This window comes from Gadus morhua, chromosome 18, assembly GCF_902167405.1.
Source record: "Gadus morhua chromosome 18, gadMor3.0, whole genome shotgun sequence".
NCBI lineage: Eukaryota > Metazoa > Chordata > Actinopteri > Gadiformes > Gadidae > Gadus > Gadus morhua.
The window spans coordinates 1,053,824-1,073,092 of record NC_044065.1 but is presented as its reverse complement, the minus strand read 5'-3'; the positions used below and the strand labels follow the sequence as shown (position 1 = coordinate 1,073,092).

The 19,269-nt window shown below is 48.1% G+C and overlaps 1 protein-coding gene across 2 annotated transcripts in view; it reads right to left on the bottom strand.

Annotated features, from left to right (window-relative positions):
* Positions 1 to 18,954, bottom strand: part of abca5 (ATP-binding cassette, sub-family A (ABC1), member 5) — a 42,097-nt gene extending 23,143 nt beyond the window's left edge. Inside the window, exons 1-17 of one of the 2 annotated variants that reach the window (XM_030339527.1) lie at positions 18,801 to 18,954; positions 16,090 to 16,259; positions 14,132 to 14,321; positions 13,087 to 13,260; positions 12,598 to 12,695; positions 9,855 to 10,081; positions 9,173 to 9,314; positions 7,886 to 8,074; positions 7,229 to 7,376; positions 5,738 to 5,915; positions 5,162 to 5,220; positions 3,777 to 4,063; positions 2,873 to 2,992; positions 1,983 to 2,121; positions 1,565 to 1,655; positions 814 to 953; positions 82 to 201 (exon numbers count right to left, since the gene is read on the bottom strand). In XM_030339527.1, coding sequence (XP_030195387.1) covers positions 82 to 201; positions 814 to 953; positions 1,565 to 1,655; positions 1,983 to 2,121; positions 2,873 to 2,992; positions 3,777 to 4,063; positions 5,162 to 5,220; positions 5,738 to 5,915; positions 7,229 to 7,376; positions 7,886 to 8,074; positions 9,173 to 9,314; positions 9,855 to 10,081; positions 12,598 to 12,695; positions 13,087 to 13,260; positions 14,132 to 14,321; positions 16,090 to 16,259; positions 18,801 to 18,813 — 2,485 coding nt within the window. In that variant the 5' untranslated portion in view covers positions 18,814 to 18,954. Of the gene's footprint in view, positions 1 to 81; positions 202 to 813; positions 954 to 1,564; positions 1,656 to 1,982; positions 2,122 to 2,872; positions 2,993 to 3,776; positions 4,064 to 5,161; positions 5,221 to 5,737; positions 5,916 to 7,228; positions 7,377 to 7,885; positions 8,075 to 9,172; positions 9,315 to 9,854; positions 10,082 to 12,597; positions 12,696 to 13,086; positions 13,261 to 14,131; positions 14,322 to 16,089; positions 16,276 to 18,800 lie in introns of those variants that run through there. The other variant, XM_030339526.1, reaches the window with a different exon arrangement.
* Positions 18,955 to 19,269: the final 315 nt, after the last annotated feature.

Sequence of the window (19,269 nt, the reverse complement as noted above, 5' to 3'; positions counted from 1 at the left end):
ACACACACACACACACACACACACACACACACACACACACTCTGGGTTTAATGTGATATGGGAGATTGTGCCAACACTCACCGGCTTGGTCCACTTCTGCCTCGGCCTCCAAGCGGAGGAAAACATCCTCCAGCGTAGTCATGGAGACGCCGTAGTTGACCACCCCGAGGTGTGCCTGGGAGTCGAGCTCAGAGAACAGGCCTGAGGGGAGAGGGGGGGGGGGGGGGGGGGGGCGGCGTTACAGCACTGGGGGCTTTGTGTTGAGAGGACCCGCATGGCGACTCACTCCTGGGTGTCCACAAACTCCGTACTGACCGACACACACTGACCCAAAGAAATACCGAAGACCGCGCGAGGTCTAAAAGCTCTCCGGCAAAGTCCGTACGTTGATGTCCTTTTGACATGTTAGATGGTAGCTGTTGTTTTAGTGAAGGCAGGGAGACACCCAGACCTCTGTACTAACTGCTCCTGTCAGGTGCTCTTGTTCTCTCAGCTCATTGTTCCTGCATCTTTCTCTCGTTCTCTTAACTCATGGTTCCTCTCTCGTTCTCTCAGCTCTTGTTTTCTCTCTCGTTCTCTCATCTCATGGTTCCTCTCTCGTTCTCTCAGCTCATGGTTCCTCTCTCGTTCTCTCAGCTCTTGGTTCTTCTCTCGTTCTCTCGTTCCCTCAGCTCTTGGTTCTTCTCTCCTTCTCTCGTTCCCTCAGCTCATGGTTCCTCTCTCGTTCTCTCGTTCTCTCAGCTCATGGTTCCTCTCTCGTTCTGTCAGCTCATGGTTCCTGCCACGTCCTCTAACCCTACAGCGTGCCCGTACCTGTGAAGGCGTCTATGCTCTCGAAGGGCAGCGTGAAGGTGAGCTCCGTGTCCCGTTGCCGTAGCAGCGTTGCCGTGGGGACGTGCTGCTGGACCACTTCCTGGATGCTCTCCGTCTTGCAGCCGTCACCGAGCGACATTCTGCAGCAGGACACAAACATGACAGGACAAGGGATGATGTTAGTTAGTAACTATTATAAATAAGTTACGTGCATTAGCTGCCATAAAGAATACAGTGTTCCAACTCTGATAATGTTGATTTTGAATTTACACGACTTCTTTAAACACAAGATGACATTTTCTTTGAAGACCAAAGTTAATGATAGGATAGATTGGATAACGGCAACATACTCGATGATCAGTTTCTGGTTAAGTATATACACCACATTTCAACTCATTTTAATTTATTGGATATTAATTTAACGTAAAGAAATACATCATATATTTCGTGAACTTTTTGGTGGCAGCCAAATTCCATGATTCCATGACTTGCCCCAAAAATTCAGCAAATCCCCTGACTTTTCCGGTCCGGGAAAGTTTATTTTAATTCCCTGACATTCCAACAATTCCCCGACCTGTGGGAACACTGTCATAAGCTTTGTTTAAACTGCGCTTTTTAACCTGATGAATGATCCTCAGGTGCAGACAGCGTTGCTCCAACCACCCAGAACCAGTTTGGTCACCGTTATCAGCAGATCACATGAAAAACAACACAGTGTATATGCAGTCGTGCATGAGAGTGCTGCCAGTACCGGAGGTGGTATCCCACGCCCCACTTGGTCTTCAGGTAAAGGGAGGAGCCCACACACTTGAGCTGGCCGTGAGAAATCACCGCTTTGCGATCTGGTGGGGAAAGAAAAAAGACGTATGGAACTAGAACGCAGACAGATTTCTAGTTCAACCTGTGCAGAATCCTGTGACATACCAGGATTCAATTTAATAAGAATCACAGTATATCACTTTGTTGTCCGATTTGATCATAAACTGTGGAGCGGAAATTAAAAAAATCAAATGTTTGTATAGTATTGTAGTATAGTATAGGAGTGAAAATCAATGAATACTTCAGAGAACTGCGAGAGATCCACTAGGAGTCATGAATGACTTTAACGTTGTCAACCAGGACTTAAATCCAGGGGAGAGCGCCAGGGTGCAGACAGACGCAGGGCGTACCGGCCAGGATGTCGGCCTCGTCCATGTAGTGGGTGCTGAGCACCGTGACCCGGCCCGCACGGCGCTTCTTCAGCAGAGACCACACCTGGTGCCGCGAGCACGGGTCCATGCCCGCTGTCGGCTCGTCCAGGAGCAGGATCTGAGAGACAGGCACAGAGACAGACAGAGAGACAGACACAGAGACAGGCACAGAGACAGTCAGAGAGACAGACAGAGACAGACACAGAGACAGGCACAGAGGCAGGGACAAAGACAGGCACAGAGACAGAGACAGAGAGATACAGAGAGACAGACACAGAGACAGACAGAGACAGACCCAGAGACAGGCAGAGAGCCAGAGACAGACAGAGAGACAGAGACAGACAGAGAGAGACAGAGACAGACAGAGAGACAGAGACATACAGAGAGACAGAGACAGAGACAGACACAGAGACAGAGACAGAGACAGACACAGAGACAGGGACAGAGACAGACACAGAGACAGACAGAGAGACAGAGACAGACACAGAGACAGACAGAGAGACAGGCACAGAGACAGAGAGAGACGCAGAGAGAGAGACAGAGCCAGACACAGAGACAGACAGAGACAGGCACAGAGACACAGACAGGCACAGAGACAGAGAGACAGACAGAGAGAGACAGACACAATCACAGAGACACACACACACAAACAAAGATGATGAGTTTTGGTTCAAAAGGCAATTTAAATCCAAAACACAGCGAAATACATAATTCAAAAATTAAATGGTGTTTAATAATTCCATGGGGGGCGGGTCACAACAACGTGGCAGGACACAAAAGGAAAGATGCATTCATTAATTCATTCATAAAGATAAATTCATGCATACACAGATCATCACTGTTATGAGCTCCATTCTGGGCTGAGGTACCTTAGGGTCTCCTAGGATAGCGATGCCCACCGAGAGCTTCCTCTTCTGGCCGCGGCTCAGGTTCCTGGCCTGGGCATCCATGATCTTCTCCATGTCAAGCTCCTTCAGAACCCGTTTCACCTGGAGGAACATACACACACACACACACACACACACACACACACACACACACACACACACACACACACACACACACACACACACACACACACACACACACACACACACACACACACACACTCAAATTATTATTCAACCTTTTCAGGGAAGGGAAAGTATTATGATTTGTCATATTCTCTCTTCATTCTTCTGTAAAATATCTTCTTTGATTGTAGGTAATGAAGAAGAGAAAGTAAGGTTAAATATGACCTGGGAAGTACCCTGGCTCTGTCCAATGCAAACGCAGCTTTGAATCCCTGAGAGACATTTGCACCACATTTCATGTAAAATCAAATTTAAATCCAGCAATACAATCTATCATCAGCCTTAAATCAATCACAGACAGAGGTTCACGATTGATTCAGGCCGATGAAAGATTGTATTGCTGAATTCAATTTAAGATGCTTTAGTTCCCGACTTCTGTTTCATACCCTCAACATAACAAAAAAACAATAAATCATATAATATATAATAAAACACAATAATCCTTCAAACCGCGCGCAACGTCAAACACAGAGACCGAATTAACATTGCGAGAAAGACCCCTCCCCCCGGAGACCGACTCCTCCCCCCGGAGACCGACTCCTCCCCCCTGGAGACCGACTCCTTCCCCCAGAGACCGACTCCTCCCCCCGCACCGACAGACTCCTCCCCCCGGAGACCGACTCCTCCCCCCAGAGACCGACTCCTCCCCCCGGTGACAGACTCCTCCCCCCGGAGACAGACTCCTCCCCCCCAGACCCACCTCCGCGTCCACGTCGGCGGGCAGGATGCCCTTGATAGCGGCGAAGATGTTGAGGTGCTCCTCCACCGTCAGCACGTCGAAGATGATGTTGAACTGCGGACACACGCCCACCAGCTGCTTCAGCTCCGGCCCCTCCGCCAGGTCCGCCACGGGCTGGCCGTACAGGCTGGCCGCGCCCCCGCTGGGCGGGCTGATGCCACACAGGATGTTCATCAGGGCCGATTTACCGGCGCCGCTGTGTCCCAGCAGGGCCGTGATCTGGCCCTCGTAGATGTCAAAGGTCAAGCCTGTGAGGGGGGGAAGCGGGGGGGCGCTTCAGAACAGGTTCTGCTGACTGGTTGGACGAGAGGGTCCATCTCCTCATGGGTGAACAGATGAAGGAACGGCTGTGAGGATGACAACCTGTGTGTGAATGACAACCTGTGTGAGGATGACAACCTGTGTGTGGATGACAACCTGTGTGAGGATGACAACCTGTGTGAGGATGACAACCTGTGTGTGAATGACAACCTGTGTGTGGATGACAACCTGTGTGTGGATGACAACCTGTGTGAGGATGACAACCTGTGTGTGGATGACAACCAGTGTGTGGATGACAACCAGTGTGTGGATGACAACCAGTGTGTGGATGACAACCTGTGTGTGGATGACAACCAGTGTGTGGATGACAACCTGTGTGTGGATGACAACCTGTGTGAGGATGACAACCTGTGTGTGGATGACAACCTGTGTGAGGATGACAACCTGTGTGAGGATGACAACCTGTGTGTGGATGACAACCTGTGTGAGGATGACAACCTGTGTGTGGATGACAACCTGTGTGTGGATGACGGCTGGCATTCCCACACAGGTTTAATTTATTGACCTATAGTTGCTTTTGTGTGTGAATGGCCGCTATATGTCAATACATTAAACCTGCACTATGTAAACTTCCCCTGGTGGCTTGAGTTGGAGTCATGGCTCAATCCTTTTACCCCCGGTGATGGAAAATCTAGTCCATTCGTGGATTGACTCATGGATGGGGGCGCTTTATTCCTGAGAAATGTTCTCGTGGAGATATTGGTGATGCAGAAAAGTAACAAACAGGTTTATAATGAGGTGAGGAAAGCAAGCGTATCACTTCTTCCTACTCCGTTCCAGAGATGTAACGTCCTAAATAAAACAAATCGTATCGTTGAGAAGAAATAGCCACGAGTTATCCCTCGTCTCCACACACACACACACACACACACACACACACACACACACACACACACACACACACACACACACACACACACACACACACACACACACACACACACACACACACACACACACACACACACACACACACACACACACACACGTTTCTGTTGATGCGAGTAGTGTTGTGTAGGCGGTACCTCTGAGTGCGTTCACCACGCTGTCCTTCTCCTTGAAGACCTTCTGGATGTTGTGGATGCTGACAGCAGCGTGGGCGAGGCAGCACAACGTTAAGCCACAGAGGAAAGGAAGTCAATATGAAGAGGGGTCATGTGCCTAACATCTACAACTCCAACGGGCTGAACTAAAAAATAAATGTTATCGAGCTGGGCCCAAAATAAGTTGGGTGTTCAGCTTGTGGGCAGAATGGCTTTCAATCCTCCGGCAAGTCAAATAAATAAATGAACATGCTAGAGGCCTGTATTTCTGTCCACATTAAGCGAGGTGGTTACCTAAGCAGGTGTTCATCTACCCTTGGTCCAGTAGTCCTACTATGTCAAAGCATCGTGGGGGGGGGGCACAGAGCCTGGGTGGGAAACCAGACACTGCAAGGTGTCCGTTTACGCCTTCTTTCCTGTTTCGCCGTCGTGTGTGACCGTGTGTATGACCCCATAAAGCGTAAATGCCCTTGATGTAAGCTCTACTTGTGTCTACAGTGTCAAAGGGGGCGTGTTCACGTGTCGGACTGCAAGGGCCAGGGGGCGTCGGCCTCTCACCGGATGGCCTCTTTGCCTCTGAACTCCAGGGACACGGGCTCGATGGCCTCCTCTCCAGCGGGGGCGCCGTTCGACTCCGCCTCGTACACAGAGCTCACCTCCACGTAACGCTTCTTACGCTGCGACCAATAGGACGGCTTCAGGAAGTAGAGGACCGAGCGCCTCATGCGGAACTCCCCTAGGGGTGGAGCGGGGGAACTACAGTCAGATGCACGCGTACATGGATGAGCAATACTTTAAAATGATCATTCTTTTTATTCTTTTTATTATCCTGGAATGCTGTTGTGTGGTCATGAAATCAACCTATTGTGTTGGGATGTGCCCAGTTTCATAGTTTAAATGAAATGTGAAGAACGGCCCTTAAATGATCACTATATGAGGTTTGAAACGAACAAGAAGAACTCCTTACTCCATAGTTTAAATGTCCAATGTAATGACCCTCAGTCTGACTGGTTACTGACTGTTTAAAGACACTTTAACGGAATTTCCCTCAGAATATTTAGAATGGGATTTTTCCTTCATAGTGAGGCAATAGGTGATAGCGTAAAATCCCTTGTGCTAATCTTTGTTTCCATGTCGCCCAGCCCTACCTGCATGGGTTTGGTGTGTGTGTGTTAGGGTTGCCGTATTACTGGTGTTACCGGTGTTGAGGCAACACAGAGGTTTCAGTAAAAATAATAATATAATTATAATTAAGAAAATAAAGATGTGTAAAATAGGCCACAGTTCTGCTCTGTGCGGAAGAGAATTGGCGCGCCTAGAATTGGCACGCTTCCTTACAAGACCGGTAACCATAGCAACACCGGTAAACAAACCCCGCGAAGCCCGATCCCTACGAGAGCTCCCCGCGCTACGGCCATCCGGAGGCGCACAGAGCTTTTGGCCGTGATATTATATATAAAATGATATTGTACTATTATATATAGAACGTTATCAGACGCTGTCACCGAGAATTGGCGCGCTGCCAGATGCTGTCACCGAGTGTGAGAGGAGAGTTGACGGAGAAGATGGCGGTTGACCTAGATTCAAAGTTTATACCGTTTATACTCGGTAATACCGGTGTTGACACGAGTGTATTACTCTGTGTGAAAATGTCCACACAGCGAAAACCCTAGTGTGTGTGTGTGTGTGTGTGTGTGTGTGTGTGTGTGTGTGTGTGTGTGTGTGTGTGTGTGTGTGTGTGTGTGTGTGTGTGTGTGTGTGTGTGAGATCGAGTGAGTGAACGAGTGAGTGATCGAGTGATCGACTGAGGGAGTGAGCTAGTAGGCGAGGTGAGTGAGAGTGTGTGTCTGTGTGTGTGAATGTGAGTCAGTGGGTGAGTGAGTGAGTGAGAGTGTGTGTGTGAATGTGAGTCAGTGGGTGAGTGAGTGATCCAGTGAGTGATCCAGTGAGTGATCCAGTGAGTGATCCAGTGGGTGAGTGAGTGAGAGTGTGTGTATGAATGTGAGTCAGTGGGTGAGTGAGTGATCCAGTGAGTGAGTGAGTACGTACCGGGCAGCACCTGGTCCAGGTAGACGGCCAGCAGCAGGTAGAGGCCGCAGTCCAGCAGCAGCATGAGCAGAGGAACGTAGAGCGGGTGGGGGCCGTTGGTCAGGGTGGAGAACACTGCTCCGTCACCCTGGGCCTCCAGATACACCACCTAACACGCACACGCACACGCACACACACACACACACACACACACACACACACACACACACACACGCACACACACACGCACACACGCACGCACACACACACACGCCAAGAGACCATGCATTGCCAACAATGCATTGTTAACGAGTATTAACTCATCAAGTCCAAACAGGTCATTAGCGTACAGACTTATATGCAAATTTTTAATGATACCTCGGGTACCGTGTGTGTATTTCATGCAATAAATAAGCGTGTCCGGGTGTGTGTGTTTAATACATATCAGTGTCTTTATGTATGCATGTATCTGTGTGTGCGGGAGCATGCGCGTGGTGGCAGAATGTGTGTGTGTACCTGTGTATGGCAGCAGTGTGTGTGTACCTGTGTATGGCAGCAGTGTGTGTGTACCTGTGTATGGCAGCAGTGTGTGTGTACCTGTGTATGGCAGCAGTGTGTGTGTACCTGTGTATGGCAGCAGTGTGTGTGTACCTGTGTATGGCAGCAGTGTGTGTGTACCTGTGCGATGCCCAGGGAGAAGGCGCTGGGGGACAGCAGGCAGAGCAGCCAGACTAGCGGCTGGGGGAAGTCGTTGATGAGCACGGTGAAGAGCGACAGGCAGCCGAACACCACGGTCAGAAGGCTGCCCACCGTGCTGGCAAACTTAGGCTTCTTAAACAGGGGGGTCAGCAGGAAGGAGAAGAAGATCTGAGAGAGCGAGAGAGAGAGCGAGAGAGGGGGGGGGAGCGAGAGAGGGAGAGAGCGAGAGCGAGAGCGAGAGCGGGAGAGGGAGAGGGAGAGAGAGAGAGAGAGAGAGAGAGAGAGAGAGAGAGAGAGAGAGAGAGAGAGAGACGGTGTCAGTCATGGAAGGGAAAGCCAGCTCATCAGAGGAGTTAGAGGTAGTTAGGAACCGGTAGAGATCATAACCACCCATCCTTTGTCAACAAACAGGAAGCACCTGCTCATCATGTTTACTGTGATTACTTGGTGTGGGATTCTTTCAGTAACTCGGAATTCGATTGTGGTTCTTTGGGTCACAATTTGATAAAAAAATGATTCTTGATTCATATTTGATCCTCGATTCAATAAATATTATACATTCAATATTTAGATTGACCAATAAATCTAGTGATCTACTGATCTTCTGAAAAAAGGAAAGTAAAGTTTGTATAAGATGATGTAGCTTTTATACAAACACAAAGGGTAACCCAAGACAATATATAAAAATATAGATAAATCAAATAAAGTAATGGTTTTTCGAATTTGTGAATTGCTTGCCTCAGAATCATAGAAGATAAAGCGATTGTCAGGTGAATCCATCTAGTTTTTAAGTCAATTATTATGATTCAGTTTAAAGGGGTAGTTCGGCATTTTGGACATAGGGCCTGATTGCCAAGTTAGCCTTGGTGTTCTTTATCATCGGAGACAGTTTTCAACACATTTCATTCCGTCCTTCTAAACTTAGCACAAAAAGTAAGGAAATTTGTGTTTGGTTGATTATTTCTCTGTGGTAACAATGCTTTTTGGAAATAAATCTTATACCGTTGGAAAGCTTGTATAGTTCCCTTTCAAATGGTGCCCCATTTGTAAGGAACATGCACTTGTGGGATGAGCAGCAGAGCTGAGTATGTGGGTTGCGACCCATGAAAAATTTGCCAAATCTTCTCTACGTCCAAAATTCCGAACTGCCCCTTTAAGTCATAAATCCTCTTGAACAAACGTCGGTCAAACGGATCATAAAGCGGTGCATTGTGGGTAACGATGACAACGCCGCGTTTCTGGGGGAGGGAGGGAGGGGCTACTCACGGAGGAGATGCCGTAGAGGAAGATGAGCAGGAAGATGACGAAGAAGTCGCTGTTGGGGAAGAGCGCCGTGTAGGTGGCGATGAGCGCCATCAGGACGGACATGATGAGGACCAGGCCCGCATACAGCAGACCCCAGGACAGCCTGGAAGGACAGGCAGACACAGACACTCAGACATCCTGACGGGGGGCCGCAGGAGGTAGAGTGGGTCGGCTGGTAACCGAAAGGTCGCCGGTTCGATCCCCGGCTCCTCCTAGCTGAACGAAGGAGTGTGGAGGTGTCCCTGAGCGAGACGCCTCACCCTGACTGCTCCTGACCAGCCGGCTGTCGCCCTGCCTGGCTGACTCCGCCATCGGGGTGTGAATGTGTGAATGAATGGGTGCATGTGAGGCAGTGTTGTAAAGAGCTTTGAGTGGCCACTGGTTAGAAAAGCACTTCAGAAATGCAGTCCATTTACCATTACGCATCCAGAAACACCAAAATGTCGTCTGAAGCACTTGCACCTTTTTTATATTCATGTTTACACTGCCAAATAGAACGCCAAAACATTATTTAGATTTATTGATTATCTTTAGCCCGAAAAGTTTTTTTACTCAGGGAAAAAACACAAGTAGAAATAGAGAACCCGTGCCATCGATGTCCCACTGTGTATGTTCCTCTGAGACCCGGCCTCAGGGGTCTCACCAGAAGGCCGTGTCGTACAGGCCCATCATGGTCATGGTGTCCTTCAGACGCTGCTCCTTCTCCGCCACCACGTTGACGATGAGGAAGGTGACGAAGGGCGTGAAGGTCAGCACCAGGTAGATGGAGATCAGGGCGTGGGAGAACTTCTGCACCTCCACCGAGCCCGGCTGGCCCATCATCACCACCCGCAGGTTCATCTCACTCCACACCGAGCGCTTGGTCTGCATCTGGCAGCACGCATAGGAGGACACGGACATATAAGGGCAGGGACATATAAGGGCAGGGACATATAAGGGCAGGGACATATAAGGACTGGGACATATAAGGACACGGATATATAAGGGCAGGGACATATAAGGACAGGGACATATAAGGACACGGACATATAGGGACAGGGACATATAAGGACACAGACATATAAGGACACGGACATATAAGGACAGGGACATAAAAGGACACGGACCAATGAGGACACGGACCAATGAGGACACGGACCAATGAGGACACGGACCAATGAGGACACGGACCAATCAGGACACGGACCAATCAGGACACGGACCAATCAGGATATGGACCAATCAGGATATGGACCAATGACCTGAGCAGGGTACCCCCTCCCCAGACTGGGCCCAGTGGTGTGGGGTACCCCTCCCCAGACAGGGCCCAGTGGGGTACCCCCTCCCCAGACAGGGCCCAGTGGGGTACCCCCTCCCCAGACAGGGCCCAGTGGGGTACCCCCTCCCCAGACTGGGCCCAGTGGTGTGGGGTACCCCCTCCCCAGACAGGGCCCAGTGGGGTACCCCCTCCCCAGACTGGGCCCAGTGGTGTGGGGTACCCCTCCCCAGACTGGGCCCAGTGGTGTGGGGTACCCCTCCCCAGACAGGGCCCAGTGGTGTGGGGTACCCCTCCCCAGACAGGGCCCAGTGGTGTGGGGTACCCCCTCCCCAGACTGGGCCCAGTGGGGTACCCCCTCCCCAGACAGGGCCCAGTGGGGTACCCCTCCCCAGACAGGGCCCAGTGGGGTACCCCCTCCCCAGACAGGGCCCAGTGGGGTACCCCCTCCCCAGACAGGGCCCAGTGGTGTGGGGTACCCCTCCCCAGACTGGGCCCAGTGGGGTACCCCCTCCCCAGACTGGGCCCAGTGGGGTACCCCTTCCCCAGACAGGGCCCAGTGGTGTGGGGTACCCCTCCCCAGACTGGGCCCAGTGGGGTACCCCCTCCCCAGACTGGGCCCAGTGGTGTGGGGTACCCCTCCCCAGACAGGGCCCAGTGGTGTGGGGTACCCCTCCCCAGACAGGGCCCAGTGGGGTAGCCCCTCCCCAGACTGGGCCCAGTGGGGAATAGACATCCTATACATAGACGCAGCATCGGCTGCTGGGACGCGAGAAATGCGGCCGCCATCGTGGAGGGGGGAGGGGAGCTGGGGAGCAGCACAGAGCCCGAGGGGAGGTTGGAACAGAGGATGTATCTCTGCTTGGGGAACAGTTTCGACAGCCCCCATTCAGACGTGTTATCATTGGGTGTGTCTGTGTCTCATAAGATAAGGCTGCACCACATTGCCAAACTCGCCTCTCTTGAACTTCAGAAAGGAAGCACGAGAAAGAAGCTGTGCAGAACAGTCCTCTTTCAGGGTTTTAATCCCACAGATATTGGTATTCTTTACCTTCACATTGCCTTGCATACACTACATTGGTCCGTCTGCGTTTACCCTGACTGTTTTTTATTGTGTTTTGAATTTCACTCGTTCTGGTCTTATCATTTCCCTGTATCAATTCCCACCTGCAAACTCCACTCCATTCCATCCATCCATCCACAAATAAACATTCCATCAGCAGATTTGTATCATGACGCATTCTCATTTTAGGCAAAGTATAAGACAATACTTTCTTAACAGTATAATTGTAACCATGATATAAATGGAGTCATTCAAGTAACAATATTCAAATACTAACATTGTCGGGTAAGACAGAATTTGGTTTTATCTGAATCCAGTGAAACAGATTGGCGGTTTTAGCCGATATAAAAACTTTCAGGTGATTATATATGTTGTAGTATTTGGCAGACGCTTTATTCGAAGGCGACAGACATAAAAAATACAGATAAAACAATCACTGTAAACCATTATAATAATTTAAGGAAATAATGTTGTTAATAAAAGTAAATACAAAATATCAATACAAAGTGTCAAGACAGAATAAACTCTGCTGCTGCAGCAACAGTCAGAGATACAGTCTATAAGGTAAGATATATAGATATCTAATGTATTAACACATTGTTTATGTAGGATATATATGTATTTAAAGCCTAATCATACATTGTTTCTTCAACTTAAAAATAGCTGACAGTTTTTTTTCCCCTGCTCTGGGATTATGTTCCCAGTTTTGATCTCGGACGTCTGGTCACTTATAGCATATAAGAATATTCTATTCCTCTTAACCCAACTATGAATAATAAAAGACGCCAAACCATGTGTCCTCTATCACAGCTACACTTATGACCAAAAAAACACGTGAAAATCAGTGGTATTCAGTGAGGTAGGATTAATGAAATGCGCTGACAGTTCATTGCTCCAGCCAAACGGATTACACTGAGTGGAGCGGATGACCACTCCAAGATGGAGGCCCCGCGTCTCGTCAGCGCCAGTAGGCGGTAGCGTTCGATGCTCCGTCTATGCTATAGGATGTCTATGGAGTGGGGTACCCCCTCCCCAGGCCGGGCGGGGCGGGAGGGGGGCGCGTCTCACCTGGATGATGGTGGAGTCGATGAGGGTCTGCAGGCGGATGAAGCCCGAGTACCAGTAGTTGGCCGCCCTGCAGTTCAGCGAGCTGGCGAAGCAGTTAGCTGGGAGGACAAACGCAACAGGCGTCATGGTTACGGTCGCTCCAGCGCTCCAACACTAACCAGGGCTGTTCTGGACCCATCGGCTCATCAGCTAGTAGCGCACAATCTGGAATAGTCTGTTCATTATAGCAGGGGTTGGTATTGACTGGAATGAATTTAAATGTACAATAATCTGTGGTCTTACTGCTGTGCATTTTTTAACCCGTAACAGTTCCATCAAAATGCTTTGGTTTTGTACCGATAAAAAACACAACAACCATAAAATATGACTGTTGAAGAAAGGAGCAAATTACGACAAACATCCAATTAATCAATTAACTCTACTGATTTGATAATGAACGTCGATTCATTCTGCATCCTTCCAGCCCAATAATAGCCAATAGATCTCTACCGATGGACTCGGTGTAGTCGCTGGGCAGCGGCAGCTGGTTGTAGGGGTAGCGGAGCCGGTAGGAGGTGGCGGCAGCATCCAGGAACACCACGCCCACGAAGCCCGAGGGCTCGTGGAGGCTGGCGTTCTCCAGCTCCTCCTCGCTCGAGAACATCTCCAGCCGGTCCCGGATGACTGGAGGAGATCGCCCACGAGGGTGGTGGTAAACAGAGTGGGGGGCGGTAAACAAATACTGCCTCACATTCACCCGTTCACACACACATTCACACCGACGGCGGAGTCAACGACGCAGGGCGACAGCCAGCTCGTCAGGAGCACTCAGGGTGAGGTGTAAGGGATTTCTGAACACGCCCGCACACTCACACACACAAGTGTACTCACTCACTCACTCACACAAGTGCACTCACTCATTCACACTCACACACTTTTTCTACCCCAGCAGAGCAGCCTCAACATTCTGAAGAATGCAGCACCCAACACACACACACACACACACACACACTAGGGCTGAACGATCTATCGTTTTCGACCGAAAATCGCGATCTCAAGCATTACGATTTTGGGATCGTCAAAGCTGCGTTTTTTTTTTTTTTTTTTTAATATATTTTACAAAAGTGCAATTATTTTGATGCTGATGAGCCATTGAAGCAAGTTTACTTAAGAAAGAGGGCTCCCTTTTTATTTGACTGTTTTGGTTGTTGTTTCTTAGGTACTTGAATAAACAGTCTTGCATTTGAAATCTGTTGCCAGCAGTTTTCATTATTGCATTACCTTAATGGAATTCATTGGTTACATTAATTTATACTGAAACTTGATTTAAAGAAAATAAATCGTGGTTGAAATCGAAACCGCAATCTCTACCAGAAAAATCGCAGTTTCAATTTTTTCTTAGAATCGTTCAGCCCTAACACACACACACACACACACACACACACACACACACACACACACACACACACACACACACACACACACACACACACACACACACACACACACACACACACACACACACACACACACACAGTAACAGAGCAGCTCTCACGCATTTCCTGGGCCACCTCCTCCATGATGTGGGTGGTGACGTTGGTGATGGGCGTGTAGCCCAGCCCCTTGAGGAAGTAGTGGTCCTCTCGCTCCAGCTCCATGGTGGAGATGCCGCTGTAGTAGACATGGGGGTTCAGGATGCTGATGAGGATCAGCAGGGCCAGCAGCAGCAGGGGCAGGATCAGCTCCTGTAGACGGAGAACACATAGGCCTGAAACACCAGGCGGCTTCCAGGAACGTTGACACTGAGGGCAGTTAGCGGACGCTTTTACCCAAAGCGACTTACAACCATTCACACACAGTCACACCCCGACGGCGGCGTCAGCCACGCAGGGCGACGGCCAGCTGGTCAGGAGCAGGTAGGGTGAGGTGTACTGCTCAGGGACACCTCAAGACCCATCTAGGAAGAGCCCGGAACGAACTAGCAACCTTCCGGTGACAAGTCATCCCGCTCTGCCTTCTGTGCTAAGCCAACATTACATTTCAATCGTGTTTAAATGTGGTACATTGAATCTACGGCAACTATCACTTCTTGTCCATTAGTGATGATTGTCTATTATTGATTACAATGCATCATTGTAATCCAGTTTTGAGGTTAACTCGAGTGGAACATGTTCCCATATAAGCTGTATGCTTTAAACATAATCCCCTAGCCTAAAGCCCCTGATATGCTATTCTAACACCACTCATTTCCAAGGACTGCCCTTGCCACCCTCACATGAAGTGTGTGACGAAGGACCAGAGTGCCACTCCCTGGGCCTCGAACAACTGGAACCCTTTCAGCCTGAACACACAACCTGTTGAACGGCTTTGGACAATACGAGGTCTGGGGCTCAGGTCAACCAGCAGAGTCCAGTCAGGATCTACACCCTGATTGGACCGGAAAAGGGGGAACGTCGGGATGTCAACCTGGCATGGCCAATAAGAGCCCTAGATAAAAGAGAAAAGGAAAAGGGGGCACAACATACCAGTGCATGCATGTGTCTCTGTGTGTGTGTGTGTGTGAAACACCAGCGTGATCGGGTGATCTGAAGTTAAAAAGCACATTCCACTTCTTGACCCAAAGTTGTACAATAACCAAGCCACCGGTTTATAATAGGTATTGGCTTAGTTTGCAAGAAAGGACAAGGTGTATGATGACTAGGTTGTAGGTCTCGCCGAGTGTCAATGTGTGTATGACACAAGCAATTTTTTTGTGACCCTTCTCTGTCTGTCTGTCTGTCTGTCTGTCTGTCTCTCTCTCTCTCTCTCTCTCTCTCTCTCTCTCTCTCTCTCTCTCTCTCTCTCTCTCTCTCTCTCTCTCTCTCTCTCTCTCGAGTGGTCCATAGAACGACTTTAACTCCTTATGCGTAACGTCTGCTCGCTCACTGAACACCACAGCCTTACGTGGATAGGGTCTGTGCCAGAGATACAGTAGATGGGAAACAACCACGAACACCCCAGGCTAAACGCCTGTTGAAGTGCTGGACTCACTCCTACGAGCTGCATTACCAGCACCAGTTACAATCCAGCAGGCCAGGAAGAACCCCCCCCCGCGAAAGACAATTAAACAGAAACACATGAAAGATGCATCAGTGAAACCCAAATCCAAATGAAAGATGCATGGGTTCAGAACCAGCGGGGAGGGTCAAGGCAGCGAGGGAGGCATAAAGGGTGAACAGGCCTGGGACACAAATATCATTCATGCAACGCATTAAAACGAAATCTAAAAGTCATGCATTTGGGTCTGTTGTGCTTTGTTAGTGGCACTTGGTTCATCATTACTGTGTGGTCCGCGAAATATGGTGGTTTCTCTTCCTTCTGACAAATATTCTTAATGTAGGTGGCTTTGGATAAAAGCGTCTGCTAAATCCCCTAAATATAAATGTAAATGTGGGATGTTAATGCCTAGTGTGATTTGTTTCGTCCATATTTCATCCACGGTGCCCAGGCCAGAAGCATTGACCCCGGACCCACCTGGAGACTCTGCTGCTTGGTCCTCCATTTGATCAGAACGTTCTTGTAGAGGAGGCTCTTGGTTTGGTTCCACACCCCAGCATCCCTTCTGTAGGGGGGCTGCATGCTCTCCGCATCCCTCATGTGGATCACGAACGGACGGGACGTGGTCTCCCTAATGCTGGCCTCAGCTGCAGCCAGAAACATCGGTTAGTGTGTTTGATAATCATCGGTATGTTAAAAGACAGTCAATAAGAAAAAAGAACAATGAAATAATAACTAATACATTCTAGGTGATCAAGGCTGGACTGCCCATCTGACCTTCTACTTGGTTGCTATGACCAGCCCATAAAACAGGAATATATCGGATATCGGAAGTCTGACGCCTTTGGGTCAGTGCTCTCATTAAGCATAAATAGCAAATCTGCAAAATTGTGGTTAAGACTTTTGTTTTATCTATTTCATCACTCATTACTGCAAGGGAAGCAAAGCAATTGCTGTGTTTGAAACACAGCCCAGTCCACCTCATGTGTGAACTGTATGACCTCTACGCGTAACGAATGGCATCCAGGTATCACTGATGATCGCTCAGTGATGAGTCAACATTAATAAGAACCACTTATGGATTATCAGTTCAACTCCCCCCAAAATACACCAGATAAGAAGGGGAAGATCTCTCCTTTCGTCTGATGCTGCCCTGTGCTGTACATGCTAGCGAGGCGTGTGTAGGATCAGTCCTTGGTTATGGTTTCCGCATTATGTTGTTTTGTAAGATGTATTCGTCCTCCATTAGGATGTCTGTGTTGTTTGTCTATGATTTTCAGTCAAGCCTAGTTTATGTGTATAGCACATTTCATATGCTATACACAGACAGACGCGATGCACTCTTAGGAATAACATAGAAAAACCCCAACAACCATAGAGTGGTTTGAATAGACAAAAGAGACGATATGATTTAAATGATGTATACATTCAAGTTAAAATGATAATAGTATAAAATCAAAATGAAAAAAAAAAAAAAAAATTCAAGACAACCCACTACATTGGAAAGGCCTTACATTTAACTAAATAAATTGGTTTTTTGTCTCCTTTTAAATGAGTTTACTGATTCAGAAGATCTTAATTCAGCAGGTAGGGGATTCCGGAGTGTAGAAGCATAGTGACTAAAAGCCCCTTCCTCTGTTATCATTTATGTGTTGTCTGACACAACGTGTGAGACGCACATATTTGGGCTCCCAGGGATTGTTGTGGGCCAGAAGGCTGGGGCCATTCTGCTGTCCCAGTCTAGCCCAGTAGGGGGCTGTTTGGATGGTTCACCTACACGATTCAAAGCTATTTACTTTGGAGACACTTGCTCAGGTTCACTGTGTGTGATGTGCTCACGTAATCATGCATTATTAGATTCTAGAACAACAACACGTCTATCTCTGCATGCCTTATTAGATTGTAGATCAACAACTCTGCATGCATTATTAGATTGTAGATCCACAACATGCCTAGAGCTGCATGCATTATTAGATTGTAGATCTACATGTCTAGCTCTGCATGCATAATTAGATTGTAGATCAACATGTCTAGCTCTGCATGCATTATTAGATTGTAGATCAACAACCACTGTGTTATATCTGGTAACTGGCAACTGAAGATCCAGAATTAGATACATCTCCACAGGCTGAGTCAACACCAAAGCAAAACAAAATCAAATGTATTTGAGTAATTACGGCGATTCCACAACACCATCCAAGCCAATAAGAGGACGTTCAGTTTTCCTCACAGAAATGCACCCATACCAAACCAAAGGCATGCTGAAACACACAAACTGCCAATAGAGGTGCACTATAGTTGATTCAATAACCATAAAACACAATCAGATAAGATAATAATAAGTCATATATTTGGATTATATCTTCATGAACAGGGAACTGCGAGGTCGCAACGTCCTCGCTGGCAGCCGGCAGGTAGTAAGGCTCCACAACAAGGTTTTACGGTTAAAAGGTTGATGACATATAATCAGATGTCCCAGAGCACATTGTGCTTATGTTTGACCCTGTAGTAATGATACAATAATAATGAACCGTAGCTTCCGTGTGTTGATGTTTGACCCTGCAGTAATATTATAATAGCAGGCTGAGATCACAACACCATGTATTAATGGTTGACCCTGCAGTAATGATAATTAATAATAATAATGTATCAGAGCAGCGTTTATCAATGGTTGACCCCGCCGTAATGATAGTATCCAAATGTACCGGAGCAGCGTGTTTATGGTTGACCCTGCAGTGATGATTTATATAATACTAATGTACCAGTCACAGGAGGCAGACATCACAACACCGGGTATGTATGGGTGACCCTGCAGGAATAATAAAGGTTATAACACCACAACACCGTGTATGTAAGGGTGAAAGTGTAATCTCTATATATTTAATGATAGCCTACACATAATAAGGTCCAAGTCACCGACCACACTGCAGCTACGCCTCAGACCCCTGTTGTGCGGTTACCCTTACCTGCAAACCGACCATGATAACAATAATGAGTGGGATCACTGTATATAATTATGATACATTATAATAACGAGTTGTATCACTCTATATTACTATGACACATAACAATGTGAGTGTGATCACTGACTGTTATTATGATATATTATAATAATGTGGGGTTACCAGTGACCGCACGGCAGCAGGCTTCACAACACTACGACGGGTCGCGGTGCAGAAAACACTTACGTATAAAAGACATTAAGACATGTCTCCGCCGTGTCGTCCTCCGGTTTGTTTAATAAATCGCAATGTTTTTACGCCAGCGAGAACGAGAGGCGCTCGGTTTTCGCTTCGCTACTTCCGCCCAGGCACGGCGTCAGGATTCCAGTTCTGTATGGGCCAGACCAATTGTGGGTGGTCCTTAAATGAAAAACGTTATCAAATCCTTGTTTAACCTAATACAAATGACTGAGTAATATACTGTTATATTTTCTGTGCATTATAGCATTATGCTCTTTAAATATTTTGCTGCATTGTAAAAAGTTTCGGTGCATAGGACGGACCCATCCATGATCGCTCCTCCACCGAATTCTGCGACCCACCGAAAGGTGTGACCCCAGGGGGCGCTGTTGCATATTTTCTGCAATATGCACGAGTTTGAAGCGCAGACAGGCATGACAAAAACATACATAAAACATAAGATCTCCCCCCAACC